The 24,156-nt window shown below is 40.5% G+C and overlaps 1 protein-coding gene across 5 annotated transcripts in view; it reads left to right on the top strand.

Annotated features, from left to right (window-relative positions):
* The window catches only part of TMEM117 (transmembrane protein 117), a 225,615-nt gene that overhangs the window by 31,983 nt on the left and 169,476 nt on the right, over positions 1–24,156 (top strand). For 4 of the 5 annotated variants that reach the window (XM_075429093.1, XM_075429095.1, XM_075429097.1 and 1 more), the window contains one exon: positions 3,563–3,695. The exons of the other annotated variant lie outside the window; for it this stretch is intronic. In XM_075429093.1, the coding sequence (XP_075285208.1) occupies positions 3,563–3,695 (133 nt within the window). The remainder of the gene's footprint in view (positions 1–3,562; positions 3,696–24,156) is intronic. 5 annotated transcript variants of the gene reach the window in all.

Genomic DNA, 24,156 nt, shown 5'->3' with positions numbered 1-24,156 from the left:
GTATCTTCTAGTACCTGACTGCACCGCCTCTTCATTAGATGCCGTCCTTCACCTTACTGCTTGAATTATTGTTTGTCTTCCTTACCCTGCTTGGCTTCTGCTGTGACACTGCCTGCCAAAAGAAACTTCCCATCTCTTGCACTGGTGGGGTTTTCAATACCCCAAACAATCAAAGAAAACATTAAAAAATCCACCTGGTTTTAGCAAAGAAAAATTCTGTCTGGAAAAATGATAGACCATCGATGGTAACCCGTGATAAAACAACGATACTCTGTTAGTTACAGGGGCATGCAAGTATGAGAGGTGGTGAGCTACACAAACTATCTACTAATATCAGTAGAGGTTAAAGGAGAGCTGCTAGAGGACAGAGATGTGAACGCAAAATGAGGTCAAGATGTCAAGAAGAGTATGAACACCTGGACTGAGGTGCATGACACTCATCCAGATGAGGAAGAACTAGTATGACTGAGCTTTAATAAGAAAGTGGTCGTTAGAAATTCTGGTGAGAAGAGATTAAGGGGCTGTACCAGGAGAAAAAAAACTCTAGACAGTAAATAAACAGTGTGCCAAAAGAGTTTAGAGATGAAAGACAAAGATGTGGTAGGGTATTCTTGCAGAAGCAAGTATAGAGGCTATTACAATGCTAAAAACCAGTAGATACGTTTGTTATAGGAAAGCAGAGGGCTGGATAAGACTGGGAGATTCAGAAGAGGAAAAGAGGGATGAGAGTAGACATAAAGAAATTCTGGAAATTGGATAGAATGAAATGGTATGGGCAGGTGGAAAGGGTAAAGGGCTACAGGAAGCAAAGAGGTGAGAAACTCCTGTGTTTATCATAATGAAGAAGAACAAAGAGAAAAAGGTAAGAGGAGAAGACACAGAAGGAAAGCTAGTCCAGGAAAAATACGTTTCTGAAGAAAACAAGACAGAAGTTTCACCCATCGCCAATAGTGAGAATAAGCAGAGCTTCTTTTCAAGTGCCAAGACATACCAGTATGCTTTGAAAATGGCATTCGCTGCAACTTAAAGTATAACACATCACATAATTGAAGTGCTTAGGTCTAGGAAAAGGACACAGTATAAGATTCTACACAGTGTCATAATTTGATTTCCTAATGCAATTGGGGAAGCGTATAATGCATGTCACGGGACCTACTTCAAATATTTCACGAGAAAAGCTTTCTTAGACATGAAAAGTAAAGTGATGTACAAGTCAGTAACATTTTTTAGCATTTGAAATGAATTGTAGTGGTCTGTAATCTTTCTTAACATGTCTGAAAATAACAGTAAGGTGGTGTTGCATTCTGTTTTTTTTTCCTTTGGACTTCATAGTGTGTACCATTTGAAAATAGAATACAGAAAAAATGTGCATAAGGAATTGAGATTTTTCTTTATGTATGAATGCTGAAAAAATATTAAGACTGTAGGAGGTTATTTTGTAATATTGCAGTGAGGCATCAGAACTCAGCATTTAACAAATTTTAGTTTAATAAACTGGTAGTTGATCAGTCTTTCTGGTGTTACCTTGGTAGTAAAAATGACCACTGTAGCAACTATATTGCTCTTAAACTTGTTAAATGTTATCTGTTGGTACAAAGCCCTTTTGAAGTCCCATCTGGGATGTTAGGTGTTGTTCTTGCTGGGAGTCAGGCACTGAAAAAAATATTTCTACACCTTTCCATGATCATTCACCCACTCCTATTTAGATCATTAATCACTGCAAATAAATAGCCTTTGAAAAAGCAGGAAACATTAAAACCAAATATAAACTAGAAAAGCAGAATGGAGAGAGTGTTGTATTGCAGTGAGACTTTTGGGGATAGGACAGTAAAATCAGTCTTGCTCTCATGAACTTGTAATGTCACATTTGTGAAATGGCAAGAACATTGCTATGAGAAACAATCATAGCTCAAATACTCCAGGGAATGCTTAGTTCTCTGTGATGCAGTGATAACTTTTGGCGTACATATCTGACTAGTGAAAGAATAGTAATTACATTGTAAGTATGGCTGTAAGCTCTGTTCTGTTTTGTTATACGAATTTTTTTTTTTGTGTTACCACTTACAGGCTTATTCAGTTTGTGGCCTTGTTGTGGTATAATGGAGCAAAAGTCTACATTGAAAGGAGAACAATATTATTCTTCACCTTTGTGGATCAAGGACTTGAGTGTAGAGTGTAAATGTTTTGTCCATGATGCCACAGGAGGTCTCTGGTAGAATTTAAAACTGATTTGCCCACACTGTTGGGTGAGGTCATCCCAGGTGAGCAGTTCAGTATTATTGGAGTCTAAGACTTTTTCAGTTTCCAGTGTTGGCATTAAATGACTGGCAGACAAGAACATGTGGCAGGCTTGTACTACCACACAAAATAGAGGAGCAATGAGATTGCACAATATGGTTATCTCAGTTTTACTTATTACTAGCCATGTATTTTTGTCTACTTTTGGCCTTAAGCAAGAGTTGTCTTTGACACTGATACGTGGAGTTTACCTCTAGTACAGGCAATTTCTTTCATCCTCAACTGGTGCTGCAGTCACCTTCTCAGAAGAGCACATCATCTCTTTTTCTCATGAGCCCAAATGTCCGGAGTCCCCCATTGTAATCCATGTTTGTGTTTTTCACAACCTAGACAAAAACGTATGATGAGATCACGATTATAATGTCCTATGATATTTGACCTGGTGCTGTCTGTAGTCAGTGGAAAGGGACAGGCAACCATCAAGACTAAATGGCTCTTTTGTTACTGATAAAGCAATAACTGGTAGTAAATAATGGTTCTCACACAGCCTGAGGTACTTAGGACATTTCAAAATTTATAAATAGACTGGTTTCTCAAAACATTGCTCAAATGCCACTAAAAAGCGGCTCTTGCCTTGAGCTCTAGACTAATTCCATGAGATTTTCCCTGCTATGGCATTTGTTTTGAAGTGTTGGGCTGTAATAGTTTCTAGGAAATGGGATGGTTTAGGCAGTTGCCCTCCCAGTCCATCACTCCTTCCCATTTTTGCACAGATTTGCCACGCTACTGTTTGTTGAAGTTCAAGGTCAGCAGACTGATGGAACTAGTTCAAATGAAAGAAAAAACGAAAAAAAGGTATATTTTCTTTTTTTTTAGATAGGTCAGTTCCCCACTGTTGTTCACTTGTGCATGGCTGCTCAGGTTACTGTGCCAGCGTGAGAGCAGAGTGGGTAGAGGTGTTAATGGCTGAAACAGGGAAACATCAAAAGCTGCTTAACCAGCATGTAGAATCACATGTAGTGTATGTAAAACCACAGATACATTTTGATCAGGTACCACAGACATGATGTGGAGCATTTCAGACCTCCACCTCAGCGGTCCTGATTGTAAGAGCCCAAACCAGTTTTTCATCAGTTTGCAGGAAGCAAGCTTGTAATTTTGTAGGAATGATGCCTGTGACAATAAATCTGCCCTCCCCACACACAGTGGAATAATTGGATATAAGAAGAAATACAGTTTAGTACTCTGTGTTGGTTTTGTTACCATGTAAGCATGTATTTACTGACGGACTAAAATATGCTTTCTTATAATATTCATACCACAGGTCAGTTGCTCCGTCTGAAAATGTTTCGAGAGGATCACGGATCTTGGATGACGATGTTCTTCAGTACCATCCTCTTCCTCTTCATTTTTTCTCACATTTATAATCTGTTCCTCATTATGGCAGGGAATATGAGGTGGGTTACAGAGTTTCTTTTTGTCTTTTTACTCTAGAATGTATTCTACTGGAAACTTTTAATATTATGCTGCTTCACAGTGAACCAGAGCTTACCAAAATGTAAACATGCTAGTATTCACCATCTTTTTTTATTCCTCTGCTTTCTGCATTTAGGTAGAACAGCAATTTAATTAGTTAATTAGCCAAGAGGATTAAAGTATCAGTTATAAGAAGTGGGATACTCCACTAATGATAGCAACTGGTACGTCAGGGTACTAATGAATATTATATCTTTTTTATTTAAAATTATTGCTGAACAAATTTGATTTGAAGTTAAGGCTGAGTAGTTTCAAGAGGAAAAATATTAGTGTTGTACGTACTGAGGAAATTCAGAGTTAAAAGAAATCAAATCATCCAAAATTGAAGAAATTCACACTCAAAACACAAATATTAAATTTATAGTATAATGTTATTTTGGTTATGCACAATAATATTTGCTGATCCAGTTTGTTAAATATATTTTTTAAAATCCATTTTTTTTCCCAAAAGTTTCTCTGACAGGGCAAAGTTATTGTTGGCTGAGGGATGAACAGCTGTCTTTTTATTATGTCTGAATTTGTTTTACATGGAGCTTTTAATATTAATTTTCTAGCTTAAGAAGACTTGCTTTCTCCTGTTATCTCAAAATTAACACCACTTTCAAGTGTTGATTTTCCTGAGAAAACCTACATTATTAGCTATCTAATACATACAAAATGAGTTCATTGGATGAAAATACAGTCATGTTGCTTATGAAAGGCAAGATAGCATCTGAAGAGTTTCTGGCAAGGAATAAGAAAACCAGTGTTCAACCATATGAGTTGAAGAACAATGCAAATAATTGAAAGACTTCTTCTTAGCAGAGTATCAGAGCCATACTGACAGCATCTGATGAAGAGTTATTTAATGGGCCCTAGTGTGGTGTGTTACAGATCTGAAGTGTGGCAATGAAAATAGGCAGTTCATAAAGTCCTGTTAACAAAGTGACATAAACTGAAAGGTGAGTAGGAGGCAGACTGGGTGTCACTGGATGAATGTAAACACAGACCAGCTGGGCTAATCATGAGATTGTGACATGAAGACTAAATGTATTCATTGGAGCAAGGCACGTAAAACAGCAGAGTTACCGAGTGTTTTAGGAAGTGATCATGATGATGATGTGGTAAATATGAATAGGTGCCCAATTAGAAGCAGAATAATCATCCCTGAAATAAGGAGGGTGAGAGCATTGCAGGTTTCTGGGTTCCCTTTTTACATAGTCGTACTATTACTGGTATTATACTAAGATTTATATTTGGTATTGCTAATGCTCCATAGACTATAACCAACTGTTAGAGCATTAACGATTTTGAAAGCTTGACTCATGTCTGGAAATCAGAATTCATTTGTCCTTGTCAACATTCCTGCTCCCCATGTCTATTACAAGCTTCCATTAGCTGCACTGAAGAGTTTGTGTGGCAAGCAGTATCCATGATCATGGAAATAGGCACAGCCTAGTACTAAAATAGCTGCTGTCAGTCAGTCTGCCCTCTTGCTTTCTGTGAGGTGAAGCCTGTCCTTTCCTGGAGCTTATGCCCCAGCCCTAGATTTGTTGTGATGGTTTTGGGAAGTGGGCCATGGCACACTCAGGAGTCGCACGACCTTTTTCGAAGTGGACTGAAGGCTTGTTACAGCCGTTTTGGGTGTCCATTCCAGCAAAAGGGCAGCAAGCAGATATGGAACAATTTCACTCTCAAACAGCACAATGTAAACCATCAGTCAAACACAGCCCTTGGATCAGTCCTCTCAAAGTTGGGGTAGAACAATGTGTAGTACTTTTCAAAGAGGATTTCTACAACAAACATCGTCAAGGCCTACAACTTCATGTTGCCATAATGAAGTGTTTCAAGGAGTGGATTATTTTTTCTTGAGCAAATGTAATCCTCACGAAGGCTATTTGCTTCATGGTTTATACTTCTGTGCAAAAAAACACCTCTGTCTACGCCTTTTGCGGCAGTGCTTTGCTGAAATGGCTGACACCAGGGAGACTGGCTTCCAGGACGAAGGTCAGAGTCTGCCTGCATGGAGGTTACAGTCTTTGTAGAGACAAGCTGACCTTCGTGTCTGTGGACTCTTATGAAACGCAAACGTCCAGAACACACTTCTTCCCAAGGGCTACGAAAGCCTTACAATTACTGTCTACAAGATAGAGTGGAAAAATGTTTTGTTTTGGTTTGGTTTTTTTTGCATGTGTTTGCTCCTTGCCTTGTCTCTGTTCAGCTTGCCCTGCGTGCTGGCAGGAGAGTGACTGACGAGTTTCTCTGTGTCCAGTGTTTGGTGTCATCAATGAAAGTCCCTTCGTGTCTGACGAGGAGGAGAGTCACGTCTTGCATGTGCGTGCCAGCATGGATGGTCACAGCAGAAGCAATGTTCTGCTGGGGGCTGGAGAAACCTGTGCCAGGAGTGCTGCAAATTTTGTGGCAGATTGGAACGTATCTTTTTATATTTAAAGTCCCTCTTCTTTTTTTGGTAACGTTTCCTTTTAGGGACTTCACAGTTTATGGCACCGCCACACTGTATGTTAGCTCATTGCTCTTGTAGTCAGAGCTGAACATCTGGTGAGGAAACATGTCTGGAAAGCAGTCAGAGTGTGGTCCGCAGCTATTACTTCTCACTGCTTCTCATCCCTGAAACCAGTAAGCAGAAGCCGAGCGGGGCACTGGGCCCACATCAGGCCAAATTTGTGAGACCGTCTGAAGGCCCAGCAGGGTTGAGGCATGGGCTTTGGGAGCGAGGTGTTTGGTCTAGCTAGTCCTTCTCCACAAGAAAGATGCGGAATAGAGAAGATAAATGTGAAAATGATCCAGAGGTGGGAAAGGTTCCGCCGTTACTCAGGTTGAGGTTTAGAGACGTGGAGAGTGTGGCAGGACAGAGCAGCAGCCATCTAGAGAGCAGGCCCAGTCAAGGGCGCTGTGAAAATAAGACAGAAAAAAGCTGTTCTTGAAAAACTCAAAGCAGCCGTAAGTAATGCTTTATACTCAAATGAGGAGAGAAGATGTGTTCTGGAATAGTTTTAATACTTGGGGAACAGTAAAACCAATTGTAGAGGATCAGAAAAAATACTGTCTTGTGTGATGTCAGGGGCTGAACTGTGCTGCGGGAATGAGACCATTGAATTTCCTTTGTAATCCAGAATTTTAAGTTTCTGAAGCAGCGAGAAGGGCACTGCTGATTAAATCTCCTTAATGGGTGTGTGTCGATGTTAAAGAGCGGTACGGCACATTGCGAGTGGGGCTCTGATACGGTGTGACGCGGTGTGACATGCGTTGGCCCAGGGATCTGCTGTTCACACTGCAAGTCCTGTGGTGGTCTTGTGCACACGAGCAGAAGGAAACGTCTGTCACGTTGCTGTCCATCACGCTTGCGCACGACGGTCCGTCGCACATGCACACAACGGTCCTCTGCACAGCAAGCCCAGGCAGCCTCGGAGAGAAGCTGGCTGCCATCTGAAGTGGCCCTTTGTGTCAGATCTGGCACTGTCACTTTGCCTGCTTCACGCTATTCTGTGTGCTCACATGGCTGGAAAAGATCCCTCCTGCCTTTATCCATCTTACAACAGATGTGGGAGACTGTTTGGAGGTCTTAGTTCATACTCAGAGCTATTTCCATCAACACAGGCCTGCATATAGTGAATAGAAGGTTTTTTCCATGATTATAGGCTATAAGAAGATAGTGGCCACTCTCTTGTGGTACTCAGCTTCTGCGTTGCAGGTTTCCCTTTTGCAGAAGTGTCTGTCAACTCCTGTCACTTCATCATAATGTTTTCTTTGACCAGTGCTCTGAAGAGGGGAAAACAGTTTGCTTGGAAGCTGAACCAGAGCATTGCCAGTGGTCACTGAGTGACGCCGAGAGGTGTGATCAGGAGACGTGATGATGAGCAGCGCCTGCACCCAGACATGCCCTGGGGTCCGGGCCTCTGCAGTGTGGCCAGGTGACCATCTGTCTGTGTGTCTGTCCAGGGAGGTTACTGCACAACCCCTCTGTGAACATTATGTGCCACTGGCTATGTCTGGGGCCCACCACCCAGTCTTGAACAGTGTGGTCCTGTTCGTACAGTCCTGGGCAGGAGATCATTCTCCAAGTACCTTAATGGTCTTTGGAGACGTGAATTGGGTCCTTTAAGTGCTTATAATACCTTGTGCTGTACATTATTAATAACACAGAGTTCCTGGACAAGACCAATAACTTGGGGCAAGGCCAAGGTTTCAGTTAGAAGCAGTAAAATTTAACAAGCAGGAGTGCTGTTGAACATTAGCAGCAAACTCAAACCTAGTATGTGCGAAAGTTGCTCAGAGCCCAGCATGCCCAGCATGCCAAAGTAAAGCCCTCAGAGGATTAAATGAGCAAATTGTTTTGCAGAGCAAAATTCTGGAAAGCTAGGATCAGCATCGCAGAGCTCGAAGAATTTCTTAAAACATTTTCAAAAGAGGAGTTCATGTAATGAATGGTGACAAGGACAATGTGAGAATAACGTAGAATTTTGTGATAATGTTTTATGGTATTGCATGGTTTAAAAAAAATAAAAGGACAAACCTCATCAGAACCCTCCTCTGCCTGCTGCTTGGAGGAGACTGGAGCAGTGTTGGGCTATTGAATTCTTAGGGCTTTCCTAGTGATTCCCAATTCACAGCATGCATATTCAATGAGATGCCAAGCTCCATGGTACTCTCCCATCCGAAGACCTTCCCTAGCTCCTCGTAACAGATACTCAATGCTACCTTGCCAGAGATCTGAGTTTTGCCCTTGCCTTGGGACTCATGGCCTTCATTTTTCAAAATATAGTGTGGCAATGGTATTCAGATCTTGGGTAGATGATCTGGCAACTTTTGTGTAGTGCCAGTGAGCATACTCAAGTTTTCTGACCCTTGCAGAAGATGCCTGGAAGGCCTGTCTCAGGGCATTCCAGTGGAACACGAGATACTGGTCTTGTACTTTGTCTCCTACATTTGGCTTTTTCTGATTGCTATTTTGGAGCTTGAGTTGAAAGACTGAAAACAGTAGATCAGGATTTCATTAAAAGTTAAGGGTTGTAATGTGCTGGTGAGAGCTGTTAGGACTTTGATGACTCTAGAATGATTTTGGCTTTCAAAGCACACACAGGTCTCTCTCAGTCAAAAAGCCAAAAGCAGTGTAAAGAGAGTAGTTCCCTCCTCAGCCTTTTATTATCTCTTGTGTGGCAGAGTGACCAAACCTGTAGATGTTTCCAGCGTCCTCTTCTTCCACATGCCCACAGCCACTGCTGAAGAACTGATCAGCGTCATCTTGATGCACTCTGTGTTTCAGTACCATGTGTCCCCATTGACCAATAGCATCCTGCATGCTGCAGGGCGTGCTGTTGGGCAGTTCCAGTGTGGTTGCACAGGAAAGGAGGCGCTTTTTTTCCTATTAAAGGTTCATTTAAATGTGCTTAGTATAAATCTGCTGTGTGGGTGTGTAAGGAAGGTTTCATAGTTTAAAAAGTGTGGATGCTGTGTCCAGGGCCCAGAGTTTTGACACTTCTCAACACTTCAGATCAAGGGCCTGTATGTAATTTGTAGTGCCTGTGTTACCTGCCCAGCAGCCTGGAGCCGTCTTGTAATCATAGAGGCCTGAATATAACTGAAAGAGCTAGTGTTCAGTATAAAGGCCTTGGTGTAATTAGAATAATAGGAGCTTGCTGATTTTACTTAGAAGAAGAATAAATATTTCCTTTAAATCGAGGAGCTGTCCTTGGAGGAGATAGGAACACTCTGAGAAGACTGCTTGGTAGTGCTTAGCTAGTTCTGGCCGGTTCTGGCTAAGAAGCAGTATCCAAAAGTAACCTATTCTTCATTATAATTCGTTATAATACTAAAAATCGTACCTCTTGGGGGAAAGATCCCCAGAGCCTTCCTCACTGAACATGCACAGTGTGAAAATGCTGACCAAGTATTATGCTAATGATGTAAGCAATCAGCGGCGTGGGACTGCCCTGTGGGCAGAAACTCATCGATAAGAAATGGTATATAGATTTATGTCTTTTGTAAATTGGGTATGCTAGTTTTATCTAGCATCCAAACTTCTACAACTTCGTAATAAATCAGTATCTTGTCTCAGTGTGGGAGATAGGTCATCGCACACCGGGGACGAACTCGCACTTTTGCGACAACAAGCTTACATCAAAGCACCATCTATTTTAGTCATAAATATTACCTGTACATGTGGTTCAGGCAGTATGTACTCTAACAGAGGTACTGCCTTGACAGCTAGCAAGTAACTCTGGCCACTGTTTGAAGTCCCATCTGGTTCCCAACCCAGTGGACTCTTGGAACAACGATGAACTTTGTGGTATCTGAGCAGGTAGGGTGAAGTGCAGGTGTTACCTGTCTTCTATCAAAGTACCTCTGAATACTTTTTTAGTAAGTCAGGGACTTGTGTGTTTATTTGTTGACAAAAGTAATTTAGATTCTTGAACTTCAGCAGCAATTCTGAGCTGTGTAACACCTAACAGATAGAGAACAGAGCTTATTTATTTAAGGCTGTATTTGAAAGATAAATGAAAGGAGGAAACCTTTTATTTTTTAATCAGATGGGAAAGCAGAGGATTGCAGAGGGATGGAAGAAGTATTCCTGGTGTTCATTCCTGGTGTGTGCTGGCCAGGCCCACGCGGTGGCAGCAAAGGGCCCATTTTAAAGGTAGAAAAGCCAAATCCAGTGGGAGTATATGGGGATCCTTCCTATCAAATTTTTCTCTGGATTTTTCTGTGCCACAAGCAAATTGACAGCCCTTAATTTATCGTATCTTTCTTTAAAGGAATTCTGGGTCTTGAACTGTCCAGGGATTGTCTCATATTTTTGTCGTTTATATGTGTAACATACTAAGATAATTGAAGTCAGTACCTACATGTGCTGAAGTTTTTCTAATTGTATTGCTTTTAAATGGAGAAGATATTGCCTAAAGGAAATCCATTCTTTCCTTTGGGAGCCTGCATCAGTAAATAATGCTTTGATATTTAAGATTGCAGTACAGTGATGTATTTTTCACATGACATCCAAGAATCAGAGTTGTGACTGCTTGTCTCACAGATGTCAGCTGTCTTGTCTTAGATGAAGTGATTTTCAATTGACCAGGGGATGTTCAGGTGCATCATTATTCAACATTGTCAAGTGTCGTTAAAATTGTAGACACAAACCATTTTCTCTTCTGATGCTAATTGTCACATTACTATAGCAATAATGCAAGTTATTGAGATTGTCTTCTTTGAGTGCTGAATGTGTCAGGAGAGGGTTTGTCGTGAATTTATTACCTGTGCTGTCAAAGGGTTTCAGTTATTCTTATAAAGCATCAGGAGAGAGTACCTCTTTCTGGTGTACTTCGGTCTTCTCTTATTGCTCTTTTCTTTCACGGAAAAAGTGTGAAATTACAACACCGTTTACATTAATAGCAGAAATTCCTTAGGAATAAAAAATATTCCTTTGATTAATTTTAATTAAGGTTCATTTTGAAGAGGACTCTGTTTAAGTGATTTAGTGAACTGGGACCCAATTACAATCTGCAGCTGACAGATACATATAAAGAGGGTTTGCATTTCGTTTAACAAGCTGAAACAGGGAAACAGCTATATACGTTTTTAAAAGCCACAATAATAGCTTCCTGTTAAAAATTTTACATTTATCCAAATTAATTACTGTTACTTTTCCTTTTCCCCAGTTGCAGCTACACAGAGATTATTGTGTCCCTTGAAATGTGTGTTTACTGAAGGCTTTATACCACATCTTATTCAGGATTCTGTGTTTTAGTTTTTTTGATTGCTTTTTAATGAGTCAAGGATTAGTCATCATTAGCATAATTTTTAGAGCAAGTTTTAGGAACAAACAGGAATGCATTTTCCTAACTACTGTTACTGTTCCACAGAACTGCAGCGTCCACAGTGAGTCTGTATTGGCCCTCCACACTACCTTCATAGCTGTGTTTCATGAGCTTTGTGTTGATGTATCCTTTGTATATATCTGTTTTAGTTATGTATTTATACCGTAGTTAAGCCATAAACCAGATCCTAAATTGTTGTTTTGGGTGTTTTTTGTGTTTCAAGTTCTTGGCTAGATGAAAGGACTTAATATTTGCCCCTACTCAGTTGGCAAAGATAATTGTGTTATACTGCAAGCTTTTGTGAACTGCTGGAAGAAAAGGTTCAAAATCCATAAGTCCTCTATGCCATTCTCAGAGACTAATCCTTCGGGGCCATCAGGAGTCTTTCACAAATAGTATGTGGAAAACAGGGACTCCCTTAGAATACGTACAGGTTCTAAACAGCGTAGGCTGTGACAGGCTTACACTATGTAAATGTGTATAGAGGCAGAAAGTTTAATACAGTCGCAAGAATTACAGATGTAAGATATTGCTCCAAGAATGCAGAGGGCTACAGTCTTTAAGTGGTCTTCAAGTGAGGCTTTTTATTGCAGGTTGTCGACCCAGCTGGGGTCCTAAGGCACAGGTGTCTATTGAGATCACATCAGCAAAAGAAACCATGTTTTCCAAGTCACTGTGACTGAAAAATCTCTTGAGCCACCATTAGAACTTGAAAATTAGAGTTTACTTAAAAATTTCCAAGCTAGTTCAAGGCGTTTCAGCTTTTATAGCTAATCTCACTCTGGTGAAAAAGTACCTCTTGGTTCCGTGTGCTAAATCTGCCATATTGTTTCTATCTTCTGTAAAGTAGACTTCAGCAAGCTTTTCCTTCTCATAAGCCAGGAAATGGCAAAACAAAGAAAATGCTTAGTTTGGATATAATTAAAAGATGATGATTCTGAAATCCCAGACCCTTTAAAGACTAAGAAATTCATTCCCCAAACCACACTCTTTGTGCAGAAAGAGGACAAATTAGGTCTTGCACATCACAGAACAACCAGCATAGAATTGTCATAGATCCCAGGGTGGATGAATGTGAACAGGATACCAAAGAGCTCCCTTATCCGTAAAGACATCCCAGGAGTAGCTTGTGGTCAGCAGCGTCAAAGGCTCCCAAAAAGACTGTGGTACAGAATATCACAGAATATCACAGAATAGTAGGGGTTGGAAGGGACCTCTGTGGGTCATCTAGTCCAACCCTCCTGCCGAAGCAGGGTCACCTACAGCAGGCTGCACAGGACCTTGTCCCGGCGGGTCTTGAATATCTCCAGAGAAGGAGACTCCACAACCTCCCTGGGCAGCCTGTTCCAGTGCTCCGTCACCCTCAGAGGGAAGAAATTCTTCCTCATGTTCAGACGGAACTTCCTGTGCCTCAGTTTGTGCCCATTGCCCCTTGTCCTGTCACTGGGCACCACTGAAAAGAGTCTGGCCCCATCCTCCTGACACCCACCCTTCAGATATTTGTAGGCATCTATAAGGTCCCCTCGCAGCCTTCTCTTCTTCAGGCTGAACAAGCCCAGTTCCCTCAACCTCTCCTCGTAGGGGAGATGCTCCAGTCCCCTCACCATCCTTGTAGCCCTCCGCTGGACTCTCTCCAGTAGCTCTTCATCTTTCTTGAACTGGGGAGCCCAGAACTGGACACAGTACTCCAGATGAGGCCTCACCAGGGCAGTGTAGAGGGGAAGAACCTCCCTCGTCCTGCTGGCCACACTGTTCTTGATGCACCCCAGGATTCCATTGGCTTTCTTGGCAGCCAGGGCACACTGCTGGCTCATGGTTAACCTGTCGTCCACCAGGACACCCAGGTCCCTCTCCGCAGAGCTGCTCTCCAGCAGGTCCACCCCAAGCCTGTACTGGTGCATGAGGTTGTTCCTCCCCAGGTGCAGGACCCTGCACTTGCCCTTGTTGAACCTCATCAGGTTCCTCTCTGCCCAGCTTTCCAGCCTATCCAGGTCACGCTGAATGGCAGCACAGCCTTCTTGTGTATCTACCACACCTCCCAGTTTGGTGTCATCAGCAAACTTGCTGAGGGTACATTCTAACTCTTCATCCAGGTCGTTGATGAAGAAGTTAAACAAGACTGGGCCCAGTACTGACCCCTGAGGGACACCACTAGTTACCAGCCTCCAACTAGACTCAGCGCCGCTGATGACAACCCTCTGAGTTCTGCCATTCAGCCAGTTCTCTATCCACTTCACCTACCACTCATCCAGTCCACACTTCCTCAGCTTCCCTAGGAGGATATCATGGGAGACTGTATCGAAAGCCTTGCTGAAGTCAAGGTAGACAACATCCACGGCTCTCCCTTCGTCTACCCAGCCAGTCATGTCATCGTAGAAAGCTATCAGATTGGTCAGGCATGATTTCCCCTTGGTGAATCCATGCTGACTACTCCTGATAACCTTCTTTTCTTCCACTTGCTCCAACAGAGTTGGAGCTCTGTTATCATGAAGTGTCCGTAATACAGATTGATCAGTTTGAGAGCAATGTTAATCACTTTGATAGAATGGCTGAAATTAATAGGAGTTTGTGGTGAAAAAGGAAAAACAAAATTATTCAAGTCGAAACATTTTCTTGTAAACTCTTTTAGGTAGCTTAGGACCAAAGGCCAGACCACAGAGATTCAGGTGACACAAATCAGTTCTGGAAGGAGTTCTTTGTCAAGGCACAGGCAGAGGATCCAGCTTGGGAGTTAGGTACTTGTCACAGGTGCTGCCTGAATTAGTCTCAGGTACTTGTAAGTGTTTAGGTAAGAACTATAGTTGTAGCGCTACTGTAAACCCCCCTTTCTCTAAGAGATTTTTTCCTACTGATAAAATTAATGACTCTTTTTAAGGTAGTCGCTGATCAGAGATGCCAGAGGGAAGAACTGTAAGTGCTGAACACAGCCAGATGTGTTAGCTAAGAGCAGCAAATACAAAGGATGCTGGAGTCTGTGGTGGGAAAAGCAAGTGAGAAGCCAAGGCATGTGCAGCACCGAAGGGGGTCATGCTCAAGGCCTGGGTTGGACAGAGGAGCAGGTAGCCGGGTGGCTGTAACATAGCTATCCTGTGGTGTTGCCATGGTGACACTGATGGGGCTTTCGGAATGTCTTAAGGCTGTACAGACTGATTCCCCTTTCCTCCTTTCAAATAAGTATCCTTTCCAGTGCTAGGGATAACTGACTAGATAGATTGAGCATAGCATAATGTAGTTAAACCGTATGCAAAAGTGAATGTGTGGTGCGGTTACATGTTTTGTATTTGTTACTGTTTTTTAAAAATTTTATGCTTGTTTAAAGTGAAAAAATTCCACAATTTGAAATATTCAAAACGTCAGTTTGTATGTTTGTGTGAACATGAAATTGTATATAAAAGAGTTCATGAAGGAACCTCTTCATTGTTTGATGGTATAGTGAAGTTGGCCATTTTTGGAGTGTTTCTGTTCGCATCACAAATACAATAACAAAGCAGATTTTTCCTCTGCCCATGCTGTGGGCACTCACTGAAATCTTTTTCTTCCTTTTTGAAGGCACAGGTAATGGCTACAACATTACTTTTTTTATTTCATACCACTCTGGATTGAAGTGACACGTAGACACTGAGAGTGTCTTTGCTTGATCATGCTATGACACTGTCACTGTGGTGTTGTCCATTAGGATTATGTGAAAATACCCTACTCCATCAGGCCTCTTGCCAGTTCAGGAACCCTAGCATTGCTACTGCCTGCGTGTCTTGTTTTTTTTGCCCATGACACACACGAGTTGAGTCTCTTGAGGACTGATAAGTGATCTTCTCTAACCCAGATTGTTGAGTTTCAAAGAGAGAAATAACCTGGGCTAACGTTAGTGGGTTACCCTGCGTCTGCAGCTCATGATGTGAGGCCATATGTCTATGGCTAATCCTGGTGTAGGAGGCTGGAAGTCCAAGGACACCTCCTGAGGCCTGTTAGGATATAGCCCTGTCAGGATGATCCGAGTAGAGTCTAGTGTCTTCTGGTATAGGAAATCAGGTCCTCAGGTCAGCTCTTCTCACCATGAACTAGGAAATCTGTAAAGCTGTAATCTGGACTATTAAGAGGTTTTTCCTTTGCCAGGGTTGAAACTAGAATAGGGGCATATATTCTGCAGGGCAATCTGAGGGTTTCCACTAGCTGAGGAGATGGTCCATTACTGTCTGTCTTTCTCCCGTTTGCTTTTAGCTCATGGGAGGACATTCAGATAAACACAAAGTTTTAATAAATAAGAATTTTATAATAAGCACTTCCATAAAAATCATTTTTTTAAGAAAGAAGGTGCTTCCTGGCACTTTTCATCCTACTTCATTTTGGCTGAAAACCCTGAAGATATCAAGTACCTGGAATGGAAAAACATGTAGCACAGCTGCCACCGTAGCAAGTCATTTGCTTGCTCTAGGTACTGCTGCTGTATTCCAGTTTTTTTATCATCCTGAGAGAACTGGGGAGTGGAGAGCCCACCTGTCCCTAGCATCTATGCCAGTAATGAGGTGGGTGGTAGCAGCAGATGGGTAGGCAGCCTCTTCCCTGTCCTTGTTTGGCTGATGGAGTGGAGGGTGCAGTTGTGATTGAGACTGCTGAGCATGAAAGCCGTGGCAGAGAAGAGAAAGCATTGGAAAATGCAGGAAGAAATTTTGTAGGTGCTCACTTTCCTCTGGCAGCAGCAGCAGCAGCAGCTGATGTGACTCAGACAAATTTGGCCCATGTTGTGCTTTCAGCTCCCAGAGGGTAACACCTGGGATAACAGTCTCTTACAGAGCCTTTCTGATGGCCCTGGGTGTTTTTAATGCCTCATGTTTGTGACTACTTGTGTGACTGGATTGAGCACCGGAGGTAGTCCTTGCCAGAGTATGGCCCTAATGCTGGGGGTTAAACTGCTCTTGCTAGAGACCGCGATCTAAATTATCTGTTTTCTTCATTTAGTAGTACAAGAGAATATGGAAGAAAATGAAAAACTAGGTTTACTTCCAGAGAAAATACAACTTGAGTTTATTTAAGCATTAATGGTTGCAGTCACCTCCAAAAGTACGTGCATTTGTAAAACATACTTTGTTGTCGTCTTGAAAAATCACTGCACAGACATTTTTATGGGAATGTCTGAGCTTAGCAAGTGATAATACATGTCTCCCCATTGCTTTGTCCGGTGTTATAACCATCAATCACCCTAAAACTACCACTGTAACAAAAATAAGTTGTCCATTTGCATAATATTTACCTGCATTTTTCAGTAATTGCATGTGTTCTCGGCCAGTTTAAAGGGAATCTATAAACGTGAGGTAAATAAAAGTGTGCTTTAACGATTAACCTGCAGGATTACTGCAGCTCTTTAAAACAGGGTATCTGGCTCACATGCAACACCTGTTTGTTACTATGTTTGTAACTCTACGAATCAGCAGATAGAGAGATGTGCTTGTACATGTGAACTGTTCAAAGTTTCATTCAATTTAACAGTAAGTTGACTACTTTTTTCTAATCTAGAAATTTTGTATTTGTCTTTAAAAATGTATGATTTTCACCCAAAGTAGTTTTAGTATTTTGATTTCAAAATGGAAACTGAACAGTTTTTGAGTTTTTAGAAAAAACGTATATTCCAGTAAAAGGAAAATGGTTGAATATCTACTTGTTTGATACAACCTTTTAATCTCCTTGGATATCACGGAGAGAGAGGAACTATTCATTTTAACAGACAGTAAAGGCTGCAAATTAAGATGGTAGAGCATTCCTGTTACTTGCATTATTTTAATTGATACTTACCTGAATTAATCTAAAATGAAACTAGCAGTATTTTTACTATGGACTTGGACCTGAATCCTTAGTCTTTTCTAAGCAATAATCATCGTATGGAAAAATCTTCATCTCTAGTTCCCCAACAGGAAAAAAAGAGAGTAAATTTGAGGAGGGAGGAGAAATTTTCAAGATCTGGTGAAGGAAATTTAGTCTACAAAAAATACTGAGGAGGTTAAAGGCTTTCTTGCTTTATTTATTGTCTTTTCTTGGTGGATTACTCAGGTACATTTGCTGTTTCTTCTCTCTGTGAGTCTTTGTGTCAAATCTTGAGTTCTTTAATCAGAAAAACCACTGGATGATCCAGGATTTTTGCTTGGCAATAGCTGGAACACTTTGCTTTCTTTTACTGGTAAACAACAAATAGTGTCTTAGAATTTCTTCAGCCTTCTTCACAGAAAGACATTTTAAGACTTTTTTCCACTACACTCATTTACAGGTTTTGAAGTGAATGTTTTTATTTGCTGTGCAGCAACAGTATGCAAAGCTTACTAGTGGTTTTTTATTTTTTTGTATTTGTGCCAAGACTGTGTATTATGTAATTTCAGCACCCAGAGGAACTTCACATTCGAATAAATAGTCAAAACACCAGTTACAGCAAATTGACACAATTATTATTTTGAATAAAACATTGAATGCTTGCTGTAAAAAGTTAATAATCAGTCCAAAATTCTCCAAGAATTCAAAGATTGTTTTGAGTAACATACAAATAACTACTTATGGCTGTACCAGATGGCAGAAAAAATTGCTAAATTAATGAAAAAAACTTTTTATAATCAATGTTCTCACAGCTTTCTCCATGTTACCATTGTTCAATTAAATTTAGTGTGAAAGCATTATAATTAACATGAAATTTTCAGTATGATTCAGATGAAAAGCAATTACATCCACTGAGATATTTACCTTGTCCATTCTGTAGGGGTATTCTGTGAAAGGAGGAATGGGCAATATATTTTAGAGTGCCTTGGTTGTGTTTGTTTGTGAATTGATACCTATGTATGTGTAGAGACAGAGGATTTTTAGTGATATACAGCTATTTCTGAAAAAATGAAAAGGCTCTTTTTTATTCTAAAGTTGTATACTTTTGCCTAAAGACGTTACTGGAAATCTATCATGTAAAGATATTTTTTCTCTTCTTTATTTTTTTTTTTTGTAAGTAGAGCTTTTAATGCAATTCACTAATTTAGGAATGAATGACCTTGAAAATATCTGAGCACAAAATTCCAAAATCACAAGCCAAAGTGGCATTCATATATGCATGCAAAAAGATTAATGTGTGTTAATGTACAAACATTTTCCAATGCAAAAATTTTCCATTAAAAGATTTCTTGCAGAAAATTCTTGAGTGTGATGCAGATAGATTAGAAATATTTTGCCTTTTACCAAAGCTCACCTAGCAAAGTGTAGGTTGGAAATTTATTTTTAGAGACGTTTTTACTGTAAAAAGAATCAGCATGACTGTGATGGAGAGCACTGCTGGTTGTAAAAGTTATAATGAAACATTGAAAATGGCACAGTTAGAACCTATCTAAATGGAAGCAACCTGTAAAAGGAATTGTGATAAAATGGCTTTCAGTGACACACACTCCGAAAAGTAGAGTGAAGATACACAGTAAGTTCTGCTTCTTTCAGGTGACCCATTGTATTCCCTCCAGTCTATCCAACACGTAATGGTATCCGAGAACATAAATTGATACTAGGTAGCAGCAGCATTTGACACCTACAATTAGTTCTCCGGTGATGAATAAATGATAATAGAATCAAAAGAACCTTTTTCTAGCATTAAAATGCTTGTAAGGCTGAGAAAGGGAATATTCCTTTAGCACTTAGCCGTCTGCACTGACAGGAGGATGACACAGAGCGCAGAGGGGGAACTTGCCAAGGGCTTTTGTTCTTGTCGTAGCGGAGCGAAGGCCAGTGCTGTGTGGACGCCCCGACGCCTCCCCGTACAGCAGCTCCACTCCTGAGCAGTGTGGCGGCAGTGGCAGAAACCTACGGTTTTGGGTCTGTGACCCCAGCTGTTAGTGACCTGCGTGTACTGTGCTGCTTGGGCTTAGTACTGAGGCTTGCAAGGCTGGCTCAGGGTCAGAAGAAAAGAAGCCTTACATTATAGACTTCAGAAACAAGCGTCACAAAAGCCTGGAAGTTTCCAGGGCTGAAAGTATTCCTCTTAGTCTCTGGTCAGAAGTAGCAATGTATAGGACTTGAGGCCGCAAAGGTGTATTTGGTCTTTTTGAGAGTTATATAGTTGAGAATTAAAAATGGCTTTCTCACAGAACTTACCTGCTGGAAGCATTCCATGCTGAAATGGTTTTCATATATGCATACAAAAAGGTGAACCTAAATTAGCATGGAAAAAATTACATGCAGCAAAAAATTCCTGCCAGTAAGTTGAAACCAAAATTCAATAAGCTAGAGCATAACACCACCATAGCCAATCCACCTATGGTCAATTCTTGTGACTCAGAAACACCCATCTTTTTAGATATTTCAGGTTTTTTTTTTTATTTCAAGCAAGAATCATCTACCTCTTCCAAGAAATGGAGAGTAAATCCTCAGTTCTTCTGTTGGCAGGGTTGATGAAGAAAACCTTATTTTTAATCTACTGCTGAAAGTATCCTGAGTCCAGAAGACAGGCCATACCCCAGGATATTTCCCCACAGTGGATATTAAGATCCAGGTTCTCCCTGTTCTGCTTTGCCTTATGTTGCAGCTGCATAAATGAAGTGATTCACAGGCAGTAAATAAGCAGAGTGCACACAGTGTCAGAGAGATTGCTTGAATTCTCTAGTGACGAACATTGCATATGATTGCATGTGCCAATCTGGCATTACTGGTTCCAGCTGCTTTTCGTTTTAAACTGAGAACAGAGTGAAAATGGCTGTAAATAAATATTTTTGGTTTTTATTTTTGTGTACTACAAGCTCATGCTAAAGAGTGATTTATACATTAAAAATTACAGTAGGCTGGGGTAGAAAATGTAAGGACCTCTGTGGTTCTTAACCTAGGTTTTCCAGTTCCACCTTTCCTCTCAGTAAATTCTTACTGTTTCAAAGAAAAACAGTGGTTGGGAAATGGGGAGGCTTCATGTCTCTTGAGGGTGCCCTGGGAACGTCTGAGGATCTGGTTGGAGATCCCAAAGTCCCTGTGGGAGGCTGGAGATCACCAGAGTAGTTGTTCATTTTAAAGCAGACTCCATGGCATTTGAACCAGCCTCTATTACAGTCACTGTCTTCTAGCTAGATTCTGTTCTGGAGGTAACAGTCTGATCTGAGAATTGCATGAGCGTCTCTAATACCATGATAAATCAGGACTGTTTCTACTGAAGTGCAGGGATTAGGATTTGTCTCTTAAAATGACCCTAACAATTGAGGAAAAGGAAAAGTCCTAGAAGTAAAATTAGAAAATATGCAAATTTTAGAATCAAGTAATAAATCAAAAGGAGTATTTTTTTATTATTATTTAAGGGCTTGGATACTCGTGCCAGTATGTCATCCTTCTGGCTCTATGCAGGAGCTGCGAACAGTCTCAGAATACCATAGGAGCGGGAAGAAGCAAATGGTGCTTCAGTAGAGCCCTTTCCTGGTTCTCCACAGTGGGCAGGAAATCCCACCACTTTTTATCAACAGCAGGTTGAGGAAATAAGTAATGCTGGCAGCAGTCCTGCACGTCTTTACAGAGCATGGTTTAGGGTGGTCAGCAGGATGCTTACACCACATGTATGCCACTTGCTAAAGAAAGTTTTTTGAGACAAAGAAACTGTGAGAGTGATACTCAGACTGTGGGCAGTTGTCCCACGTTCATGACACTTCTTGTTCCCTTGTGACACTTACAGGCAAAACTGTGTAGTTGTCAGAGTTATTAAGGGTTTTACTATGAACTTGAATAGAAACAGGCTTCCTCTCTAGATTGAAGGTTACTGCCTGTCACCCTCCTTTGCTGGATTAACATCAATATAGTTCCACATTAATTCATATTATTTATTGTATTTTATATTATTATACTATTTATATTTAATACTAATTTATATGCAGATGAAATCACAAATTATACCATACTAACATTTTGATTTCTCTGTTCAGTTCTTAATTTTAACCTTTATTTTCATTACCCTTTATATCATTATACAGTGAGCATCTTTTTTCTTAATGGAAACTTGACATTTAGTTGAACGTATACATCCGTGGAGCCGGTGAAGAACAACGTAGTATCAACTGTGAATGCCTCTTATCTATTGACTTATGTCAAGAGATAGGGGATTTTAAACAGAGCCCTACTTGGAGGAAAGATTTGAGTTTTCTCAGCTGTGGGTATTTTGTGGAGAGACTGAGTGAATCTGAAGGAACCGTGCACACAGTGAAGAGAGGCTATCCGCTGTCACATGTCAGAGGAAGACTGGGCTGGGAAAAGAAAGGCAGGGAAGGAGCTTTGCCTTGACCAAAGCAAAGGTCGGACTTCAGGTTTACAGGAGTAAGGGCACACTGGTGAAGATGGTTTGTTGCAGAATAGTTTAAACAGATCTTTTATCTTGTAAAGATCTGCAATTGTCTGGTGTTTTGTAGAAACAAAAGTGACTGTGGTTAAAAAATTCCTTGTGTGTAAGTCATCTTGTCCATTAAAGGTTATCAGAGAAGCTAAGTGTGCCTTGCTACAAAGAATGCAGTCATGAAGGAGTATTTAAGCAACACACTAAGTACATCAGGTTTTAGTGGGTTTTTGGAGGCTATGGTTTAAGAGGTCTTAAGCTGGCAAAATCTAGGTCTCAGGAAAGGAGTAAGAGAAAAGCAAGTGCCCGTCAGACAGTGTTCTTGAAAGACACAAACTTTGAAAAGTGACCCAGCTCTTTCCTAAACCATTTGGATTAAGAAAATTTGTGATAAACTGCATGTGTCTGTTTGGAGCTGACTGATGTCATCCGAGCAGAGAGCCTGGACTTCACATTTTATCTAACAGCCCAGCTTTTTGGGTCAGCCTAGGTCTGCCGCTGTTTGCTAGTGCTTTCTGATTCAATACAGACAGAATAGATTGCACACAGAAATAAGAAGTAGTGAAAGGTAGAAACCCGTTCTTTCTGTGGAGGCTGTTTGGGTCCTAATAAAAATATTAAATTAGTTTTTACTTTCTTCAGACTGGTTCCTGATCTCTACTTTTCAGGCTGGGAAATTCAATAACAAAAATACATTTTGTTCGTTCAATGTTAGAGAAATGCTGTTTTTTGGGGGCGCGTGGGGGTGTGGGACATCATGATGAGGAAAACCAGGTAGATAGATCACAGGTAGTGATGCCTGTAGTTTCTCTAGCGGTGATGTGGATTCATTTTGTACTGGTACAAAGCTGATGTTTCATCCAGGGATTTTTTTGCTTATGTGTATGGAGAACTATATTGAAATTACAAAATCAGCATTAAGGCAGCTAGAGGGCACTGTGGCTAAACATTTGTAATCTGCCTTTTAACGAGACCTGATTTACTTGCCAGACATGAGTTATAATTCAGAATTAACTATAGCTTTAAAGTTACCCCTCATGTCTTTTGTCGTTTCTAGAACACATCAAAATTACTATAAAAAAGCATTTGAAAGATATGCTGTTTGTGTCTTTCATAAGCTTTTGAATGAAGAGCCAAAAATATACAGAACAGGGTATTATTGAATTCCCACAAAAAAATATATTGACTATAAACTATATACATATTTACAGTACCATCTTCACATTTTCAGATGTTGAAATCTTCTATCCATTACTCACATTTGTCTAATTAATAAATAATTGTTAAGGGAAGTTGTTATCCATATGTTGTACTAGGATCTTTATGTGTGTAGATAAGTGACAGATGAGATATTCCTATATATGTCAAAAGTTGCTTCTCTGGTCAGGGATTCAGTGCAGTGCATAAAATGTTACTTTTTGACTTCGTTTGGTCTTTACTCTGAATGTTTGGGAAACTGAGTCAAACAAAAATGGTTTTCCGTGACCTGATCAGTTCCTTCACACATAACCAGCAATATTGCATCTGTGAAATGAGTCTCATGGAAATTTTACCCAAGAAAGATTCCAGACTTTGACTTACTGAGAATGGCAGCTTCTGAACACTCAAGGTTGGATTGAGGGTCAGATTTTGTTGTATAGATTTCCTCAAGGAATTCCTTAGCCCTCCTGTGACCTCATTTAAACCAGTAAAACAACCTATTGTGAATTGGTACTTGTGTGAGCAAAGTACACCGAGTCTGTCTGTAAGTAAACTCCTATGAATTAATAAGTCAGGTACCAGGTAACCCACTTCAAATCACAAGGTAATATTTGCTGGATATGTGCTACATGCATAGCTAATGGAGAAAATACATAGCCTTTACAAAATCTGTCTTTGATATATACAGAAAAATATCCTGAGATACTTAGGGCTATGGTGCAATTTAAAATAAGTGATTCAGAGTGCTAGCTTTTGTTTCCTATATAAAAATAGTGATAATCAAATGAAGTATTACGTTATTTATCACCATTCCAGAGTTCTTGGCTTAATATTTCATTAGGATGCAACATGGCTATGTATACGGTTCTTTAATGCAAAGTTTACATCAGACATGTCTGAATGCTTTTATCTACATAAATCATACCAATTAACTGCTGTTAATTACACCATCTATTTGATGGAATAATTTATTAATCCCACCTAATTTGGTGTGCGCTGGTAGCTATTCACAATTATGCAGTTCAGCTGGGATTAGTTTCATGCTGCGTGTTGCAGCTGCACCATGACTCA

This window comes from Opisthocomus hoazin, chromosome 8, assembly GCF_030867145.1.
Source record: "Opisthocomus hoazin isolate bOpiHoa1 chromosome 8, bOpiHoa1.hap1, whole genome shotgun sequence".
NCBI lineage: Eukaryota > Metazoa > Chordata > Aves > Opisthocomiformes > Opisthocomidae > Opisthocomus > Opisthocomus hoazin.
The sequence above is the reverse complement of the archived record's forward strand: the minus strand, read 5'-3'. Positions and strand labels throughout refer to the sequence as shown.